Raw genomic sequence first — 20,143 nt, 5'->3', positions numbered from 1 at the left:
TGTATATCTACCTTGTATCTGTGTAAGGATGTGTATGCTAAAGTTTGCGACATGGTGATCTCATATCAAGATAAATAATGCATGACCTTGCAAAAGGTCCCTAAATGAGGGTTGTTTAAGGATGTTTTGAGAGGCGAATTATTCAAACCCCGAAGAATTCCTCTCAACACATGGCTATGATGCTCTCCCACTATTTCTGCTTGTGATCGTCAGCCACCAAGGGACATGCTCAACTGGTGAAGGTCAAGCAACTGAAAAGCAAATCTGTGGTATTGAGCAGAATATTTGCTGTAGCCCATCTTTTATACCAAATTATTATTATTATTATTATTATTATTATTATTATTTGATGAATACTCTCAGCTTATTTTGCTGGTTACGATGGAAAGTGTCAGCTGTCCACAGCCAGTAGACTAAGGTGACACTTGTTTACTGGTCATGCCTCAAGAACCTTGCAGAGAACTCTGGCAGTTCTAAGCAATGCTGAGTTTTGGAGGTGTTCTATTTTTACATTTGTGCCATGCTGGTAGTTGAGTGCTGATACTTCCAAACATGCTGATTACTTTTGGTATTGCTTCCACTTTCTTCATTACCCACAACCTGTGTCTTTTCCACTTCAAATCGTCACAGTTATTCAGTTTTCTCTTTGATCCTGCTGTCACTGGGACATGCTGTGTCAATTATCACAAGTTTTTTTCTTCTTGTTCACCACAACAATGTCAGGTTTCTCATGTCTGGTCTGATGGTCACATTATTATTATTATTATTATTTGTCTTAAATATTTTCATTATTTCTAAATTTATCCAAAGAATGTGGGTGTTTGGTATTTGGGATTGTTAGTTTTTAGATGAAAAAATATTTAAGTATCTATTATTAGCAGAATTTGCAGAAAATTTCAGACAGGAGTCTCAACACTCATTATATTGAGCTTAATACTTTGACTTACCAGGTCTCATGAAGCTGTAGTGGATGACACCAGCACTGGACCACCAAACAGACACCATTAGCTTTTTTTGGTGAATATTCTTTTTTGGCACTTTGTCTCTCTCCAACCACCATGCAGAATGCTTGCTATTGTTGAAAAGAATCCATTTTTCATCACATGTAACAATACGATGCAAAAATGGTTAGCTTTCATGCTGTGACAGCAAAGAACAGCTACTTTCAAGATGACATGTCATTTGATGCTCGTTTAGTTTATGTGGAACCCACTTGTCTAGCTTCTTTACCTTGCCGATTTGTTTCAGATGGTCCAATATATTTGGAATCGAAACATCACCCCTTGTTACTAACTCATGTGTAGTTTGAGATGTATCTGCTTCCACTACAGTTTCCAGCTTGTCACTTATCCACCTTGGTCTCGGGTCTACTATGAGGTTGATTTTCAAGAGTAAAGTCACCAGACCGGAACTTCTCAAACCATCGACAGACAGTGGCGTTCATTTGCCACATCTTCACCAAACACCTCATTGATATTTCGAGCTGTTTGGGATGCATTGGTTCCACGACAAAACTCATATTTACAAACAACACAAATTTTTTTATCTATCCATGGGCTCACAAAAATTGGTTTACAAGAGAAAACTCACAATAAAATCAGACACCATGAATTGCATTTCAAAAAGTGATGATGTAACTCTTCACTGTTGTAAGACAAAGAATTGTCAGGATAAAACATTAGAGTTAAATAAATGCCACAAATTCTTTTGTTTGTGCATATTTTTATGTCCATTTCAATAATTTTATACTCAAAACTATATCACCAGAGACAGTTATTGAAATGTTACTACAGTAATACCGCACTTATATACACAGGAATCATGCCCCTCAAAAATGAAAATAAATATAAAATAGAATGAAACAAAGGATAAAATATATGCTGAGAATGTGTTAACCAATACAAAATATAAAATAATTATAAGGCATGGCTGTGTGATAAGAAGCTTGCTCCCGAACCACATGGTTCTGGGCTTGGTCCCGTTGTGTGGCACCTTGGGCAAGTGTCTTCTACTATAGCTTCAAGCCAACCAAAACCTGGTGCGTGAACTTGGGAGACAAAAACTGACAGAAACTCTTGTGTGTGTGTGTTGGTGTTTCTACATACTCTTAGTGGTTCGACAAAAGAGACTGATAGAATAAGTACTAGGTTTAAAAGAAAAGTCCTGGGAGTCAATTTGTTTGACTAAAACCCCTCTCAAGGTGGTGCCCCAGCATGATCACGGTTAGAAGACTGAAACAAGTAAAAGATAAAAGAAGTAGAATAACATAAGCAACAACACACAAGTTGAGATCTAATAAAAAATAAAATAATAAACAGGTCAATTAATGTGACATGATAAATGCAGTATGGGGGTATCAGATTATAAATGCATTAGAAAAACTCATTAGCATTAAGTTGAAGTTTATTTGGGTTACAGCCTAATTGAAGTAGTTAAAGTAGATTATATATAACTGGATTGTCAAGGCCTCATAGACAGTGACCTCCAGATTTACAAGTGTAAAACACATCTGAAAAATGCATGCCAACAGCAATATGCACACATAGACACAAGTATATATACACATGCACTGTAATCTTAACAACATAGACATTTACAGGTATATTGATACCATGCAAATGATTTTTTGAATTTTTTTGCTATCAGCTCTGTTATCATAGGGAATTGCAAAATTTATAATCATAGGCGGAGGAGTGGCTGTGTGGTAAGTAGCTTGCTTACGAACCACATCGTTCCGGGTTCAGTCCCATTGCGTGGCACCTTGGGCAGGTATCTTCTACTATAGCCTCGGGCCGACCAAAGCCTTGTGAGTAGATTTGGTTGATGGAAACTGAAAGAATAAAGTCGTCCCCTGACTGGCTTTTGTGCCGGTGGCACGTAAAAGCACCCACTACACTCTCTGAGTGGTTGGCGTTAAGAAGGGCATCCAGCTCTGTAGAAACTCTGCCAAATCAGATTGGAGCCTGGTGTAGTCATCTGGTTTTCACCAGTCATCAGTCAAATCGTCCAACCCATGCTAGCATGGAAAGCGGACGTTAAACGATGATGATGATGATGATATATATATGTATATGTATGTTTGGAGGATGTTTCATAATTAGCAAATGGCAGTTAAGACCAACTCCACTTGAACTGGGGAGATAACCTCAAGATACAGGAATTCTCCAAAGTTGATTGTACCATTGAGGAAAAGGACAGACTTCATGTCTGAGTTGTGTTTTCTGTTGCTCGTTGCCTTTTTTTAACACCAAGCGCTTTACAAAGTATGACTGGATGTTATTGTGGAGGTTGGCCATATCCTCCAGTTTCTCATTTTACCTTTTCACAGTCAATCTCACTTGTGCCAGCTTAAGACTGGATCTTTCTTGTGCCATTTTCATGAAATTAGTTCTTCCCAAACCTCTTTTATTGACAGCAGGGAACTCCTTGTTTCCCACCACCTCCCAAAGCTTTCTTTTTTCATAGCAGAATTTGAAGATGACCTAGTGAGGGATTTCAGTCATTTAACTCAAATGTCATGCTGAGAGTACAAGACCTATCCTTCTTCTCCTCCTCCTTGTCCTCATCGTCCTCGTCCTCACCATCCCAGATAGCAGTATTCTTTTAACTTCGTTTTACTTGTTTCAGTCATTCAACTGCACTGTTTCTGCTCTGAGTTTCTCATGTTCAGCTTCCGACAGTTATTGTAGAAAATAGAAACTGCATCATAACACTGGTAAAAAACTCACATGTTGTCTTGCAAACAACTTGCACATGCAAGTGCTACCAGTCGAGAACTCCGCATACCGGAAGCCAGCAAGTGTATGGGGTCATCAGGAGAGAATGCGCGCCGCTTCGGGACCTACCTCTCGACGGCATCAATGTGCACCGGCTTCCCCTCACTGATATGAGGCCCCGCTTGCTAGATCAACTGGTTATTAAAAACAAAGCTCAATATTTCTCTAGCCATCGCTCATCGTCTCCTTTTACCCAAATCCAGTGGCTAGCCTTCTCCGCTGTACAAAACTCACAGCTCTGAATAAACTTCTACATGTATTGAGTACCTTTTTCTCCTGGTTTGTAAATCCAGACACACATCTGTCAAAATTTCTGAAGTTTGAAGGGGTTTGCTGCTCAATCACATGCTCCCGGGTTCAATTTGATGGTGTGACATGCATTTTGGGCAAGTGTCTTCTCTTTTAGACTTAAATCAACACAAGATGAAAGCTGCAAAAGGTAGAAGGATCAAGTGTCTTTTACCATAACCTTGGCTCCACTCAATTTTGGTGAGTGGAAATGGAAAGAAGGAAATTGTGTAGAAGACTGTTAGATGAAGTATTCTTTTAATTCAAAGCTCCTGCTTTGTCACTCATTGTGCCATGCTGATTCTGTTTGAGAATTATGCAAGTACATGTTTGTGGAATACTCAGCCACTTATATGAGTATGAAGTTCAATTGATCAAGCAACTAAATACTCGTCATCAAAGCTGACAAAAGTTTTGGTTATTTTTTACATCGTTGTTGTCATCATCATCAGCAGCACCATATGTCTGTGAACCATGCTGGCATGGCTTTAGATGGTTCAACAGGACCTGATGAGTCCAGGGAGTACTAACCACTATGCCATATGCCTGTGGGCGTATGGCATGAATTAGATCTCTTGTTTGTTGAAATGGACTAGAGGGTTCATCATGCCTGTATATACTCAAACTATCTATTAATGTTATTGTTTTATACATACTCCCCACTCACATATATTTATGTTAAATGTTATTCTACATCTTATTATTATTTATTTCAGCTAAAGCTTATGTTGGACCAAGATGCCACCAAGCTCAGGAGAACTATGGGGCCTACATTTGATGCCTTCACAGATCGATGTCGATTGTCTGTTGCCAACAGGAATTTTAGTACCTCTTCGTTGTAATCGCAATGCCACGTTAGAGAGTATCAAGACAGACCTCTGGGTAGAGGCAAAGAAATACCCATTCCATACAAAACTCCTAAACCCAACTTCATATGTATTTGTCAGCATCACACAAGATGCTGAACATGAGGAATTCTTTGATGAAACTAAAAGACTTTGTGATTTGAGACTTTTCTTGCCTTGGCTGAAGGTTGTTGAACCCGAGGGTAACAGAGAAGAGAAAAAATTGAATTATGAAATTGGTGAGTTTTTCTAAGTATTTCTCTTTAATTTTTCTATTTAACACTTTTAAGTGTTAAATATTTGGATCACCTCAAGAACTATCATTCTAGCCTGCTGAGTGCTGATCCTGCCAGGTTTTGCCAGCTGAAGATTTATTACCCTGTCAAAGTCTGAAGTGATGATTCTTCAGATGATTGGAATATTTTTTTGATTTTTCTTTTATATTCCTCAATTAATCTAGTGAAATATACCCTCAAGTTGATTTTGTTTTGGTTTTAATTGTTTCATTTCCCCCATTGATTTCGCCGAGTATCAGCCTCAAGCAGAAGCTGTTAGAGTGAACAGAAAAACCTTGCTCTTTGGTTAAAAATGAAAATGATATGAGAATGGTAGATCTGACGTGATTGAATACTGAGACTAGTGGTCATCAAACTGTGTACTAGAAGGGGTAGTGAAGTGCACCACAGATTTTTAAGCTTTTAAAAAATTCATACAAATGCTTGTGTCCTTAGTGTGGGTTGGTTGTTGAATGTGATGCAATGTGGTTTAACCCTTTCGTTACTAACCCGGCTGAAACCGGCTCTGGCTCTGAGTACAAATGTTTTGTTTTCATAAGTTTTGAATTAAAATCTTCCACCAAACCTTAGTCACAATTTATGTTCCTAACACTAGCTGAATGATAACTAAGTTATTTTACTAAATTCTTTGTTATATTTAAAGTAACTGAGAGAAACACAGAGCATCTCAAAATAAATACAGTAACAAAAGGGTTAAGGCCTGATAATATATCTTCTGGTTAATATAAACCAGGATAAATATTATTTAAAAAATACAAAGACAAGTTGAAGTTGACTGCACTGCAACATTTGTTACCATCGCTAAAGTGAAATTCAGCAAACTGGCAAACATGGATAAATCTGTCAATACATTACATAAATTCAAAATGCTAGTGTTTATGTATTTTTGTTGTTGATTATTTGTTCATTTACTCTTCACATTAAATAATTCAATACTTGTGATATCTAAATTATTACATGGCCTTTACTGAAGGTTGATGCTAGTAATTCCACAGGATTCATGTTGGCAAGTGTGCCAAAAATTTACTATATTATTAATATCACAGAAAAGAGCAACATTATTATAGTGATTTTAACTCTGTTACACAGTTACCCTGTTTTCTGTTGTGCTACCTCAAATACGATAGGACACTTGATTAGGAAAAAAAATGGTAACATTTAGTGTATAAGTGCACCCATAATATTTAGGGTTAGGTGTGTATTATAGGCACAGACTTGGTTGTGTGGCTAAGAAGTTCACAACTATATGGTTTTGGGTGCAGCCACATTGCATTGTACCTTGACAACTGCAAGTTTGTTTATACCTTGCTAACTGTCTACCAAATCCACACTCAAAGCTTTGGTTGTCCCTAGGCTATAGAAGACGACACTGGCTCAAGGTGCCAAGCAGTAGGACTGAACCCTTGTTAGAAATTATTAATTGTTATTCCAAAATCTATTTGGTTTTGCTGTCTTTGAAGCTTCAGATCTGTCTTTATCGGTATCTTTTATCATTATTGTTTCCTTCTTAATTGTTAGGTATGGCCGTTGGTATTCCAATAAGTGATTTCAATGAGATGAAAGAACTTGAAGTGATGACATTCCGTCGTAACATTCTGGAAGTTTGTAAAGAGGTAGTGGCTTGCCGAGATGATAAAGCTGGCCATAAACGAGCCCTGTACAGTTATCCCCCTGAAGTGGAATCTTCCAGAACAAATCCCAGTCATGTGCAAAAAAAGTTAAATAGAGGTAGGTAGACTTTGTTGTATTCAATATATATATATATATATATATATACACACACACACAGTTTTAGCACTTTAGCTGCTATTTCTGAATTTTGGTATATGGTGAAGCAACTGTTGCTGATCCCTTAATTATGTTTATAAATTTAAAAGTACTTTTAAATAAGTTCTTTACCGATAATGGTTTTTACATACCGAAGTGCTTGGTAAAAATTATTAATTATTAATTTATTAATAAATTAATAATCCTTTACCCTTTTATTTGTAATAATTATATATCATCATCATCATCATCATCGTTTAACGTCCGCTTTCCATGCTAGCATGGGTTGGACGATTTGACTGAGGACTGGTGAAACCGGATGGCAACACCAGGCTCCAGTCTGATTTGGCAGAGTTTCTACAGCTGGATGCCCTTCCTAACGCCAACCACTCAGAGAGTGTAGTGGGTGCTTTTACGTGTCACCCACACGAAAACGGCCACGCTCGAAATGGTGTCTTTTATGTGCCACCCGCACAAGCCAGTCCAGGGGCACTGGCAACGATCTCGCTCGAAAATCCTACAGGAGCCAGTCAGGCGGTACTGGCAACGGCCACGCTCAAAATGGTGCATCTCATGTGCCACCCGCACAAGAACCAGTCCAGGGGCACTGGCAACGATCTTACTTGGCTTGCCGGGTCTTCTCACGCACAGCACATTTCCAAAGGTCTCGGTCAGTAGTCATCGCCTCGGTGAGGCCCAATGTACGAAGGTCTTGCCTCACCACCTCAGCCCAGGTCTTCCTGGGCCTACCTCTTCCACGGGTTCCCTCAACTGTTAGGGTGTGGCACTTTTTCACGCAGCTATCCTCCTCCATTCTCACCACATGTCCATACCAGCGCAATCGTCTCTCTTGCACGCCACAACTGATGCTTCTAATGTTCAGCTTTTCTCTCAAGATACTTACAAGATACTCTCAAGATATATATATATATATATATATATATATATATATACATATATATATATATATATATGTATGTATGTATGTATGTAAACTCTTAACATCCTGTATGACATGAATCCACCCAACGACTTATCTGTCTGTCAGTCAGTCCTATACCACACAAATCAAATGATCTTTCTTTACATTCATTTTAAAGGAAGTTAGGAATTCTCTAAACTAAGAGAAAAAACATCAAATCCTTCCTCTATTATTTAACATTCTGTAAAAATTGATATCAGCCCATGCGTTGCTGAAGTTTTGTGATTTTATTCCTTTATCGAGATTTGAAGAAAAAATTTTATTGAAACTTACTTTGAAAAATGGCCGCTAATCATTCTTTCAGTGACAACTTATTCGATGATTTAATCGATGATTTAATGGCAGATAAGGCTGTTTGGCTTTGGAGATGATAACCAGAGTAGCATATATCCATTTCTTCAGTACATGTGAGTAGTCTGTCTGACTTCAACCCATCCAATTTTTCATTTGACTTGGGACATTATATTGTCTGCAGAAGGGTTGAACACTTTTTTTTTGATCACGAAATTGAACCTTTTGTAAGTGTTGTTGGTCCACAAATAGCTTTGGGATTTGTTGTGGAGCATGTTGATTATTTTCCCAACTTTTTATGTTGAATTTGATTGGTTTGTGATATTTGTATGTCCATGTCTGTTACTATTGATAATTAATTTTTATTACTAACATCTTTTTCATTATCTTTTTTAAGTGAATCTGTTTTGTAGTTGTTATGTAATTAATTAACATTACTTTAAGCACAAATAGCTACTTTATACAATAGGGTGTGCTGAAAAGTTCCTGGCTTTAAGGGTATTGTGAAAGGCCTAGTTGGAGGCCCAACCTCCTGAATTGCTTTACAGGGCTTTAGAAAAACTGAAGGACTGCTGCAATAAGTATGTGAATCTGAGAGAGGAATATGATAAATAAAATCATAATCAAATTATCCTCTTGTATTTTCTTTTACCCAAAGCCAGGAACTTTTCAGCACCCCCATGTACACTCATGTAAAAGTTGAAATTTTTGCAACCAGTTTTTAAGGTTAAATTTATGAGTACTTCTTTCAAGGGTTTTAAATTCATTCTAAAATCAAAAAATACCAAGTGGTGGCATTTGACACCTGGTTTGAAGGAAACAAGGGTGGTTTTTTGTTCTGCTGGGAGTGTTTGAAGCTGATGAAGATGCAATTTTTTGCCAATCCATCAACAGGGGGTGAAACTTGGGTTTATCTTTATAATCCATAAATGAAAGTGTCACATCTTTTCTCAAAGGCCTAAGAAATTCTTGAGCCAGCGACTGGCACAGGAAGTCGTGCTGACTGTTTGGAAGATGACAAAGGTGTCATTCTCCTTGATTTTTCTGGAATATGGTTGTACCATGACCAATATGTGGAACACAGATGCTCAAAAAACGTAACTCTTTAGCATTTAAACTGGCCATATACGGCCTAAAATATTCTACCTGCTTTACATGCAAACTGACTAGATTCAGTCTCTCACACTTATCCTACAACATCATTGTAAGAATAAGCAATCACATCACTGAGGTTTCAAAGCTACAAGATAATAGTTTATCAATTCAAAACAATGTGATAAATAAGCATTACATTTGACAGTATATAATCTGAATGCTAAAGGGTTAAAGGAGCTATTTGGAGGAAGAGACTAAAGAAGACTCCGAAAATAATCCGCATTCACCAACACCATGCATAATCGCACACAACTTAGGCAACAAGTCAGCGGGGTAGAAAATTGTGCTGTTCAGTGGTTCCCCCAATTAATAATACAACCTAGATGTGGTGCCTTCTGACTTCCACCTATTCAAGACAATGAAGTACAATCTTCAAAGACAATGATTCAATGACCGAGACAAGCTATTAGTGTCTGTGAAGAAGCGAGTACATCAGTGCACACCTGAATTTTTGGGGAGAAAGTTTCAAGGGTTGGGTTTTATGATGACACAAATGCATCACTTGTCATGGAAATTATGAGGTTGGCTGAAAAGTTCATATGTGGATCAAGATACTCTCATGGAATGTGACCAAATGAGGTTTATCTTTCAACATAGTCCTCCTTGTGGTCCACACACTTCTTCTATCAATGTTGAAGTGCTTGGATCCCATCAGTGAAGAAGCTGTCATCCTATTGCTGATACAAAAATCATCAACAGTAGCTATCACATCATCATCGATGTGATACTGGTTCCCAGCCAATTGATGATAGTCAGATGGGACCAAATCAAGAGAAAAGGGAGGGTGAGCAACCAGTTCAAAGCCACAGTCATGCACAGTAACCATTGAAAGCAAGGACTTGTGTGCTGAAGCATTGTCCTGATGAAACAAAACCCCTTTCGTCAATTTTCCAGGGTATTTGCTCTTGATAGCCTTTTGTAACTGCCTCAGAAAGTTGGTATAGTATTCTCTATTGTTAGTATGGCACTTTTGAAGATAGTCAACAAACACAATGCCTTTTGCATCCCAAAATCTGAGGTCATCACCTTCCCTGCAAATGAAATAACCTTGATCTTCTTTGGAGCAAGTGAGGAAGGGCAGTTTCCACTGCATGGATCGTGTCTTTGTCTCAGGCTCAAAGTGATGGACCCAATAATCACCCTGGGTTAGGAAACGTTCAAGGAAACCAGCTAGATCTGCCTCAAACAATATCAGATTTTCCTGCAATGTTTGTTTCTTCTTCTTCTTCGTGGCTGGATTAGGGACTCCCTTTTTTCTTACATTTTTATTTATGATTGGTTCAAGACCATGAAATATGACAACAGCAGCAGCTGTAATGTAGCATTGGTGTTCATGTACAAGCACTGTACAATCTACTTTACTCTGAGACAGACCTTTTGTACGATTCTCCATCCCAGGTTTACACACTATACTCTGGCATTCCTTATGAATATTCCTTTGAGGAGGTCCTTAAGTATCATGCTTTTATAATCCTCAATTTTTAGGTTGTAAAGATTCCCTGCCTTATTCAAATTTACAAGTATTCCAAAAGAGTTCTTCAATTTTAATTTTTCAATTCGTTTACCTTTTTGAGTTTTTGTGTGTATACATATATATATGTACTTTTACATGCGTGTATTTGTTTATGTATTCAGATATAAAAAGAAAGGGTGAAAATGAGAGCAATAAAGAATGAGAAAGTTCAACATAGTAGTAATTAATGTACAGCATTCTTTATTTTTAGCTGTTTTATTATTCTGATTATCAAAACTGTTCCTGTCTGGGTTTATGTTAATTGTCCTATGTTTCCAAGCAGCTCACAATAATGACATAAATGTAGCTGAGCAAGAATATATTTTGAACTATAAGAAGCATTTAACTGATTTCATTTTTACTTTGAGTAATTGACTTAAATCATATCTGACATTTAATCTGCTAGGAGGTTCGTTGATGAAGGATTATATCCATTTGGTATGTTTGCATGCTGTTAACCCCCCCCCCCCCATGAAGTGAACTAAATTTATCCTGCATCACAGGTTTATTTCATAAGTTGATTGTGTTTCGAATCAGGATGTCTGAAGAAGTGAATGATCTGTAATGTTATTACATATATATTGCATAACTTTATATATAGTATGGAATAAATGTTTGGCTACAGAAATATTCATAATGTCGATTTGACTTGATGTCCAAGACTTTGTGCAAACTGCATGCTCTTTTCTATAATGCTTTGCCTGCACTCAATGAACCAAGTTACCATGGCGTCTCACAGTATACCAGTTTCTCTCTCCAGCAAACAACGTCCACTCTGTCCACCCTGCCCTTGAATACTTTTACTCTGTCTCCAACATCGCTATTAACTTGACATTTCCATGGCCATCAACCATTCCTCTATCACTTCCATCCACTCCAAGCTTACAGACCACTCCCTCTCCTACCTCAACTCCTCCTCCCCTTCATACACCAAAGTGTTCATCCCTTACTTACAATTTCTCTTCTGTTGGCTCTGTAATGAGGACCATGACTTTGAAACACAGTCCCAACTCATGGGTCGCCACTTCATCCAGTGGGGATACCCTCCCCCACTATTATTCAAACCATCCTCACCTGTACCCACTCTGTTGACCACTCATCCACCCTCCCTTTCCATACCCATCCTACCCTTACCCACTTCCCTTTTCCTCTTACCTACCATCCTGCCACCATACCCCTCCAATGCTGTATATTATGCACTTTCCACCCACTCCTATCCTTCTAATGGAACTCACCCTTTTGCAAATATTTGAGGTCTCCAGTTTGAGAATTAACATTCTCTCATCAGTCTTGGCCATACAAAGGATCACAGATACTGTCTTTGTTCCTCTAACCAAAAGATTCAATTAGACTCTGTACTAATTATGTATCATTTTTTTTTAGCTATGTGAACGTTGTGGTTGTGTTGTATTAAGATAGAATCTGTACTTTTAATTGTTGTCGTTTCTTACTCTCATAGATGTCTTTATCTGTGTGTAGATATTTATTATACTATCTGCTTCCATGTCTCCCCTGTCCCTGTTTCTCTCAAACAGAAAGACCAGTATGATCTTGATACAGTGATACTTTTACTGGTCACTCAGATTTCCTGTACCTTATTTGTTTTTGTTATTTTTTCCTTGTTATTTTTCCTTTTTGAAATGAAGAAAATGGACTTTATTGATCTAATTTGAGGATGGAACTCCCACTGCCAGAGTTTGTATTTTCTGGCCTTGTTAAAATGCCTCCATGTCTACTTGTACAATTTGGATGCTAGACTTACACAATCACCTTGTTTAACATACCACTTATCCCTTTACATGCTAATAGCAGGATACATTCTGTTGCAGACATTTGGGCCAGGTTGCCTGAAAAGAGAAGAGGCGGGATAGGCAGTCACAAAGGCAGCCCTTTTTCTTGTGACTAAAAACTACACACACACACACACACATGCAAACAGGGTGTTTAGGCTAAATTTGATTGTTTTTTTCTATGTCTCCTTTTTTCAGAAGCAGCTTGATGTATCGGTGAACTCTGTGCAGTGTTGGAGAGCATAAAGATTAACCCTTTAGTGTTCAGATTACTCTGTTAAATGTAATACTTTTCCATTCAAATTCTTTCAAATTAATCATGCATTATCTTATAGCTTCGAGGTTTCAATGATGTGATTGTTTATTTTTAGAATGTCAATGTAGGTTAGGTGTGAGGGGCTAGATATCGCCAGTTTGAATATAAAACATGTAGAATATTTGGGCCGGATATGGCCGGTTTAAACACTAAAGGGTTAAAGTTGTAGTTGAGAAAAAGTTAGCTGACATAGAGGACTGGAAGCCATCTGAATATTTGAAAATGGTTACCTGTATCATGATGATTTGCACGGAATCAAAATGCTGACATCATGACCGCTGCTCAATGCTCTGTGAGCATCGTAAAAGCTGTAAGATATAACATGAACAGCTGCAGTGGAGATTATGAAGTTAAGGCCAGCAGGCATTCTGACTATATCTGCACATTGGAATTCATCCCACATCTTTGAAGAGGGCCTTAGGCTCAGTTCAGAAGGCTGTGTGAAGCTGCTGGGAGACTGTGGTCAAATTCTAACCGGAGAGGGTTGCTGCTGGATGGCCATATGTGTGGCAGCAGGATTTGGCTCCTTGCCATACTTTTGGAAAGAAGCAGAAGTGGTTGTCAGAGAATTTCAACATCATCACTAGCTCCGATTCCTGGCTTCCAAATCCCCCAGATTGTAATCCTGTGGATTGCTATGTGTGGGGCACAGTTGAGGAGGACACCGACTACTGTCTGCAGCACCAAGGCCAAGCTGGTGGCCAAAATTAAGGAAGCATTCAAAGATCTTTCCAGGGACACAGTGAAGAATGCATGCACCAGGTTCCAGAGCTGTCTTGAGGTCATGGTGGAAGCTGGGGGTGGCTAATTTGAGTAAATTGCTATCTCTCAACCATAATCTAGTTGATATTTTTTGAGTTTTTAAAATACTTTTATTTCTTATTTCTTTACTGCCCACAAGGGGCTATACACAGAGGGGACAAACAAGGACAGACAAACGGATTAAGTCAATTATATTGACCCCAGTGCGTAACTGGTACTTATTCACTCGGCCCCGAAAGGATGAAAGGCAACCTCAGTCGACCTCAGCGGAATTTGAACTCAGAACATAGTGGCAGACGAAATACCGCTAAGCATTTCGCCCGGCGTGCTAACGTTTCTGCCAGCTCATCACCTTCTTTTATTTCTTTTATACTTTATTTCTCGATGGGATATTCAGTTTTATTTTCTTTGTATGCAAAACTGTCAAATTTAGCTCAAACACCCTGTATATATGAGGTGAGATGTCAAGTTCTTCAAGTTGCTGCCCCCCCCCCCCTCTCTCTCTCCCTTTTTTTTTTATTGCTTTATATTTCCAAAGTAATGGGTAAAGATAATATAATTTGATGACTTCTGTTTTATCTTGGAAATCAGTGCTTTTTCCCCGGTGGCCTTGCAGTAACAGCTTCATCTTTAACAGGTCAACTGGCGCGAACAACCTTCTTTCTTTGTCCTCCAGAATCATCATCCACTTCAATTGAAACAGTGCAATGAATGCAGCAGAACATATTTTTTGTCTTCGCTTGATGTCAGTGAGAGACTCTCCTCCAGCACCAAGGTATGACATGATGGACTCTTCATTACTACACACACAAAAAAAAAGAATAAAATTGCCAACAACCACTTCCAGAACTGTCTCATCCCACTGGCTACCTAACTAACTCCCTAACTCCAATGTGTTAGTAAACTGAACCTGCTGCTCTGAAATGTCCATCCTTGATGATGATGCTGCTGCCATCTTCAGGATCAATACCCATTAACCACAAACCCTTCAATCCTGTCTGTCTTCTGTTGATTTCTGATGCTGCCTTATGCTGATCTGTACTGCATCTGCTTCCGACATCTTCAGTGTACTTTTACAGCTTCGTTAGCTTCCTACCTTGATTGAAATCTTTTCATCTTGCTCTGTCTCTCATCAGTTCCTCATTGACCTTAGCTTGCTCACCCCTACACATAAACTACAGTCTCTTTCTCATTTGTTCATTCATCCTTCCAATTTGGATGTGGCTAGTGACATTGCATCTCACTCTCTTCCTCTATCTTTTCGCTTTCTTTCCCCCTTTATTCTCCTCCCTTCTTACAACCCTAAACTGATCTCAGATTTAACATGCACTGTTTTTTCTTGGCTAGGAATTGTCGTCTTGCCTACAAATTCTCAGCATGTTGCTGTTATTGATTATCTTCTTTTCCTGCTCATGCGAAAGAAAAAGAAATGAAAAGACTACATTATTTTCTTTTGCAAAAACAACTACATGCATGTGTGTTTGTTTAGGTTTTTTAAATAAGAGAAAAAGAAATACATTCTCTGTGCATTCATATAGATACAGGGAGACTCAGAGATGCTTTGCATGAATGTAGATGTGTGCATGTGTGTGTGTGTGTGTGTTCATATATATCCAGCAGGTTTGATGGTGTTAATGTACACAGAGCTCTCTAATCTCAACAGTCATACATCTAACTGTACATACAAATATACCGTATTATATATATGAGCAAATCGACTGTTCTCTGGGTGTTTACTGCTGCTTGCTAAATGAATTGTAGTTATTGTTAATTTTTCTAGTATGCTACATCTAATTTTCTTTTGAAACCCTCATTTTTGAATAGTATTCGCTCACTCAATAAATTTAGGCTATGACTACAGAAATGTGCCCTGCTGTATTTGTTTTCCTGTAAGTTTTTGAAAAATGGATATTTATTAATGAAACTTTCTGGAAATACCTTTCAGATAGTGTAGAAAATTATTATATCAGTATTTGTAGTGAAAAACTTCTTGGGAAAGGAGTTTTGATAGTTCAAGAAGGGCATCATTGGCTGCAACTGCCTGACTTCTGTCTTTAAGGAAATCATGCAGTATTTGTTGAAATTTTCATTTAAAAATACCTATTTTTCAGAAAGTTATGAGGAAGCGAATCTGACACGCATGAATTTTCTGTATCTTCTATCCCTACTCTCCCCAAAACATTTTTTTCAGAATTAATTCAGATATAATCAGAACCTATGCCATCTGAAATCTATTTGGAGAAAAGTCCGTCAAAAATATCCATTTTTCTGGAATATAGGAAGAAACAATGTCGGTGAATACAGTGGGTCTTTGTTTGACCATCCTTTTGATACTCTGCCTTTCAGTATCAGATGTTATCATGTTTTAGTTGGTGGTTAATTGATTTTCTTAATAAATTTTATACTTTAATTTAGTTTAATATTTAATTTGACAATTTTTTAAAGTTTCTCTTTCTCTCTCTCTCTCTCCCCGTCTCTTCTTTGTCTTGCTGTATTTTCTCAACTTGGAATCGATCTGCATGATGCTTATTAGTTTTATTCAACCTGGGCATTGAATGAAATACAAATGATACTCTTCCTACTGGGCTGTGTTAGATTTAATGACCACAGTTTACATAAAGATTTTTTTCTTATTCATATTTGAAATAAATTTAATTTGAAAAGAAAAAACAATGAATAAATCAAAGTTTAGAAAGGGCCTGGATATATTAAATTCAATTTAAAAAAGAATGTAAAAAGGTAAATTTTTTCCTTGCTTCTCAGTTTTTCTCTGGTTTCAGAATCCAACTATGTAATTTCTTAAACCTGCTCGCTGACGCTGCTGTTTATTATATCTGGTTTCATTTCATGCCTTTTTTTAATTAAAAAAATTTTTTTTTTAAATATTTTTCTACTTTAACCCTTTTAGCATTCACATTATTCTGTCAAATGTATTGCTTTTATATTTACAATGTTTTGAATTTCTCATGCACTATCTTGTAGTTTTCAGATTTCAACGACATGACTACATTTAGAATGACAAATGTTGGGTAGGTGTGAAAGGCCAGATCTGGCCAGTTTGAACAAAAAAACAGGAAGAATATTTGGGCCAGATATGGCTAGTTTAAATGCTAAAGGGGTAATATTGACTTTAACTTCGGTTTTTAACATTTAATATAATTTTTTCTTCTTTATTCATGTCTAGATTAACGTTAGTTCAGTTTAATTTCTCTTTTACATTTGTCTCTCAGTTACTCACTCACTCACTCATTCTTTTTATTTCATTTTTTCTCTCACATCTCCAGAGTCCAACTATGTGATAGTATGCATCTGGGTTTTATCCGACAATGATGACCGGCAGAAGTATTCCGTCAAAGTTCTACACACGGCTACTCCGCAGCTCGTGATTGCAGAAGCAATTCGCAGGCGAACACGCAGCATGCAGCTAACAGCTGACCAGCAGCAGTCCTGCATCCAGCAGTATACCAATGCTTATGTGCTGAAAGTGTGTGGCTGCAACCAATACTTGCTGGAAGAGTATTCCCTCAGCCAATATAGGGTAAGTTCAAAGACATTATTTATTTTTGTAAGTAATGTATTCACTGATGTTAGTGTTGGCAGTGACCAGTGATGTTTATGTTGTTGTTTAGCCTCAGGTCAGTCCTGATCCAATTGGCCTATGATCAGTGACACTCCAGTTATGGCTCATCTGTATTTTATTAAGATATTAGTGTATCTGTGGAAAGAGGTATAGCTAAGTAAGTAAGTTATTTGCTTCACAACCATGAGGTCTGGGTTCACTTGCACTGCATGATACCATTGCTTTGAGTCAATCCAAGCCACAGAGAATGGCCAGCAACACTCACTGCAGTAGCCACTCCAACTTGTGGGGCTCATTTCTCTGATGGGCCACTGCTATCGCTATTTTGCGGAGAATGTCAGTAGTGCAGGTTTTGAGAGCACCTAACATCCTGACAGCAACTGGCACAAACTGATACTGGCTGGTCAGGCTCCTGTACTATGGGTGGCAACACGGGTAACAGAAGTGGTACGGCATCAAAGCACATAAAAAGCACCTGCACCAGTGCTGTAGAAAGCATCCAGTACCCTCTAAAGCGGTTGGCATTAGGAAGGGTATCCAACCATAGAAACCACGCCAAAACAGACATGGAGCCCAGGCAGTTCTTCAGCTGGTCTGCTCCTGTCAAACTGTCCAACCCATGCCAACATAGAAAACGGATGTTAAATGATGATGATGATGAATGTGATAATGATAAATTCTTTATCTAACTATATTGCTGATAGTGATGATGATACCTCAATATCTGTTGTTCTATTGCAGTACATTCGTGAATGTATAGCCCGAGACAAAATACCCCAACTAATGTTGCAGACAAAAGATTCTGTTTATTTGGCAATACCTGAAAATATTTTTTGGATCCCAACATATGTACAGAAAGGTGAGTGAACTTCTCTATTTCATTTTATCTTGCACATTTTCTTTTCTCTCCCACGTCTTTTGCTTTCTTTGTCTTTCACATCTTTCTTTCTGCCCATTTTTTAAAAACTATATTTTCACTGTCTATTATTTTGATACTCTTAGTTATTCAAAGGAAACAGCAGGTTGAGGATCAACTATAAGACATCTAGGTAACAATAAATTACCTGGGGTAGATGTATAGGTGCAATAAACACTTGAAATGTACAGAAAATAGACATACTTAGAAATAGTAGATAACCTCAGGCCAACCAAAGCCTTGTAAGTGGATTTGGTAGATGTAAACTGAAAGAAGCCTGTCATATATATATATATATATATATATGTGTGTGTGTGTGTGTATGTATATATTTATGTGTGTGTGTTTGTCCCTCTACCGCTTGGCAACCAATGTTGGTGTGTTTGCGTCCCCCAATAACTTAGCTGTTCAACAGAAGAGACTGATAGAATAAGCACTAAGCTTACAGGGAATAGGTCCAGGGGCTGATTTCTTTGACTAAAGGGCAGTGCTCCAGCATGGCCACTGTCAAATGTCTGAAACAAGTAAAAGTATAAAAGAATACCAGTAGAACGTTCTGCACCACTAAACCACGAAAGTTTTTTTTACCATATGTACAATGTATTTTAAGGCTAAATAGTAATTCTGCTTACGTTTGCGTAACTGAGATATTTTGGTTGGATTATATAGTTATTGGTTTCACACTTCTTTCTATATTCTGTAAGTGTCACAATACAGAAACATTTCTCATGGCACCAGCACACAATTTACAGATGCTTACGTTTTTTATGCTTTCTGTTAAGTTTTCACGGGTCCAGCTAGCTATTATTAATTAAGGCAGCGAACTGGCAGAAGTGTTAGCTCACTGGACGAAATGCTTAGCGGTTTGCTAAGTTCTGAGTTCAAATTCCACGAAGGTCAACGCTACCTTTCATCCTTTTGGGGTCGATAAAATAAGTACCAGTTGAACACTGGGGTTGATGTATCCCCCAAAATTGCTGCCCTTGTGGCAAAATTTGAAATCCTATTATTAATTATTATTATTATTATTATTATTATTATTATTATTTGGTTTTCTTAAATATATATATATATGTTTTGTTTCTTCTTCCCCCACTTCTTTCAGGTGTGCAAGCATTGAATGATATTACGAAACAAGAAACTATTCCTATCTGGACTATCAAAACTAAACTGCGCATCAAGATAAACAGTGCTACTTATGTCAATGTGAAAGGAGAAGGCAAGGTAAAATACAGACGCCTCTTTTCTTTGAAGTTTTACTTGCATTAATAAATATAATGACATGGGTGTAGGGTAAGTTCTGCCTTTCAAGCTCTTGGGGTTGATAAAATAAGTACCATTTGAGCATTAGGGATGATGTAATCGACTGACCGCCTCCCACAAAATTTCAGGCCTTTGAGCCTATAGTAAGAAAGAGTTATTAACAATAGATTGTCTGACAGCCATGACTGGGTTCTCCTGCTAGTGTGGTATGGTGCAGAATCCCGTTACCAGACATAGGGTCTTCCAGCTGTCACCCTCTTGACCCAGGGCAGCACTACCTCCTTTACGTACTTGATACAGGCCTCCATATTGAGTCTGAGACCATGTGGGAAGATAAATGGAGGCATAATGTCGCTATCACCAGTGATCACTTCAAACACCATGATGTTGACTGGATGTTTGATTTTTATCACTCTCGGTACATTTCCTCAGATTGACACCCAAACACTCTGAAAAGTTCATATTGGAGATTCTGGTGTGAATGCCAAGTAGTACAGCATGTCATTTCCAAATTTCTGGCAGAGTGAATTATGTCATGGTCCTGTTTTTCTCACAGGCGGTGCCAGACTGACCCTACTATACTTTGTAGTTGACAAAATTAAA

General features: G+C 37.9%; 1 protein-coding gene across 4 annotated transcripts in view; it reads left to right on the top strand.

Moving 5' to 3' along the window:
• Positions 1 to 20,143, top strand: part of LOC106883036 (phosphatidylinositol 4,5-bisphosphate 3-kinase catalytic subunit alpha isoform) — a 46,617-nt gene that overhangs the window by 8,556 nt on the left and 17,918 nt on the right. For all 4 annotated transcript variants that reach the window (XM_014933898.3, XM_089342778.1, XM_052977095.2 and 1 more), the window contains 5 exons: positions 4,781 to 5,148; positions 6,724 to 6,933; positions 17,066 to 17,319; positions 18,103 to 18,220; positions 19,383 to 19,501. In XM_014933898.3, coding sequence (XP_014789384.1) covers positions 4,803 to 5,148; positions 6,724 to 6,933; positions 17,066 to 17,319; positions 18,103 to 18,220; positions 19,383 to 19,501 — 1,047 coding nt within the window. In that variant the 5' untranslated portion in view covers positions 4,781 to 4,802. The remainder of the gene's footprint in view (positions 1 to 4,780; positions 5,149 to 6,723; positions 6,934 to 17,065; positions 17,320 to 18,102; positions 18,221 to 19,382; positions 19,502 to 20,143) is intronic.

The sequence above is a fragment of the Octopus bimaculoides genome, chromosome 26, assembly GCF_046866305.1.
Source record: "Octopus bimaculoides isolate indiv1 chromosome 26, ASM4686630v1, whole genome shotgun sequence".
Taxonomy (NCBI): domain Eukaryota; kingdom Metazoa; phylum Mollusca; class Cephalopoda; order Octopoda; family Octopodidae; genus Octopus; species Octopus bimaculoides.
Note: the sequence above shows the minus strand (reverse complement) of the source record. Positions and strands in the feature narration are given on the sequence as shown.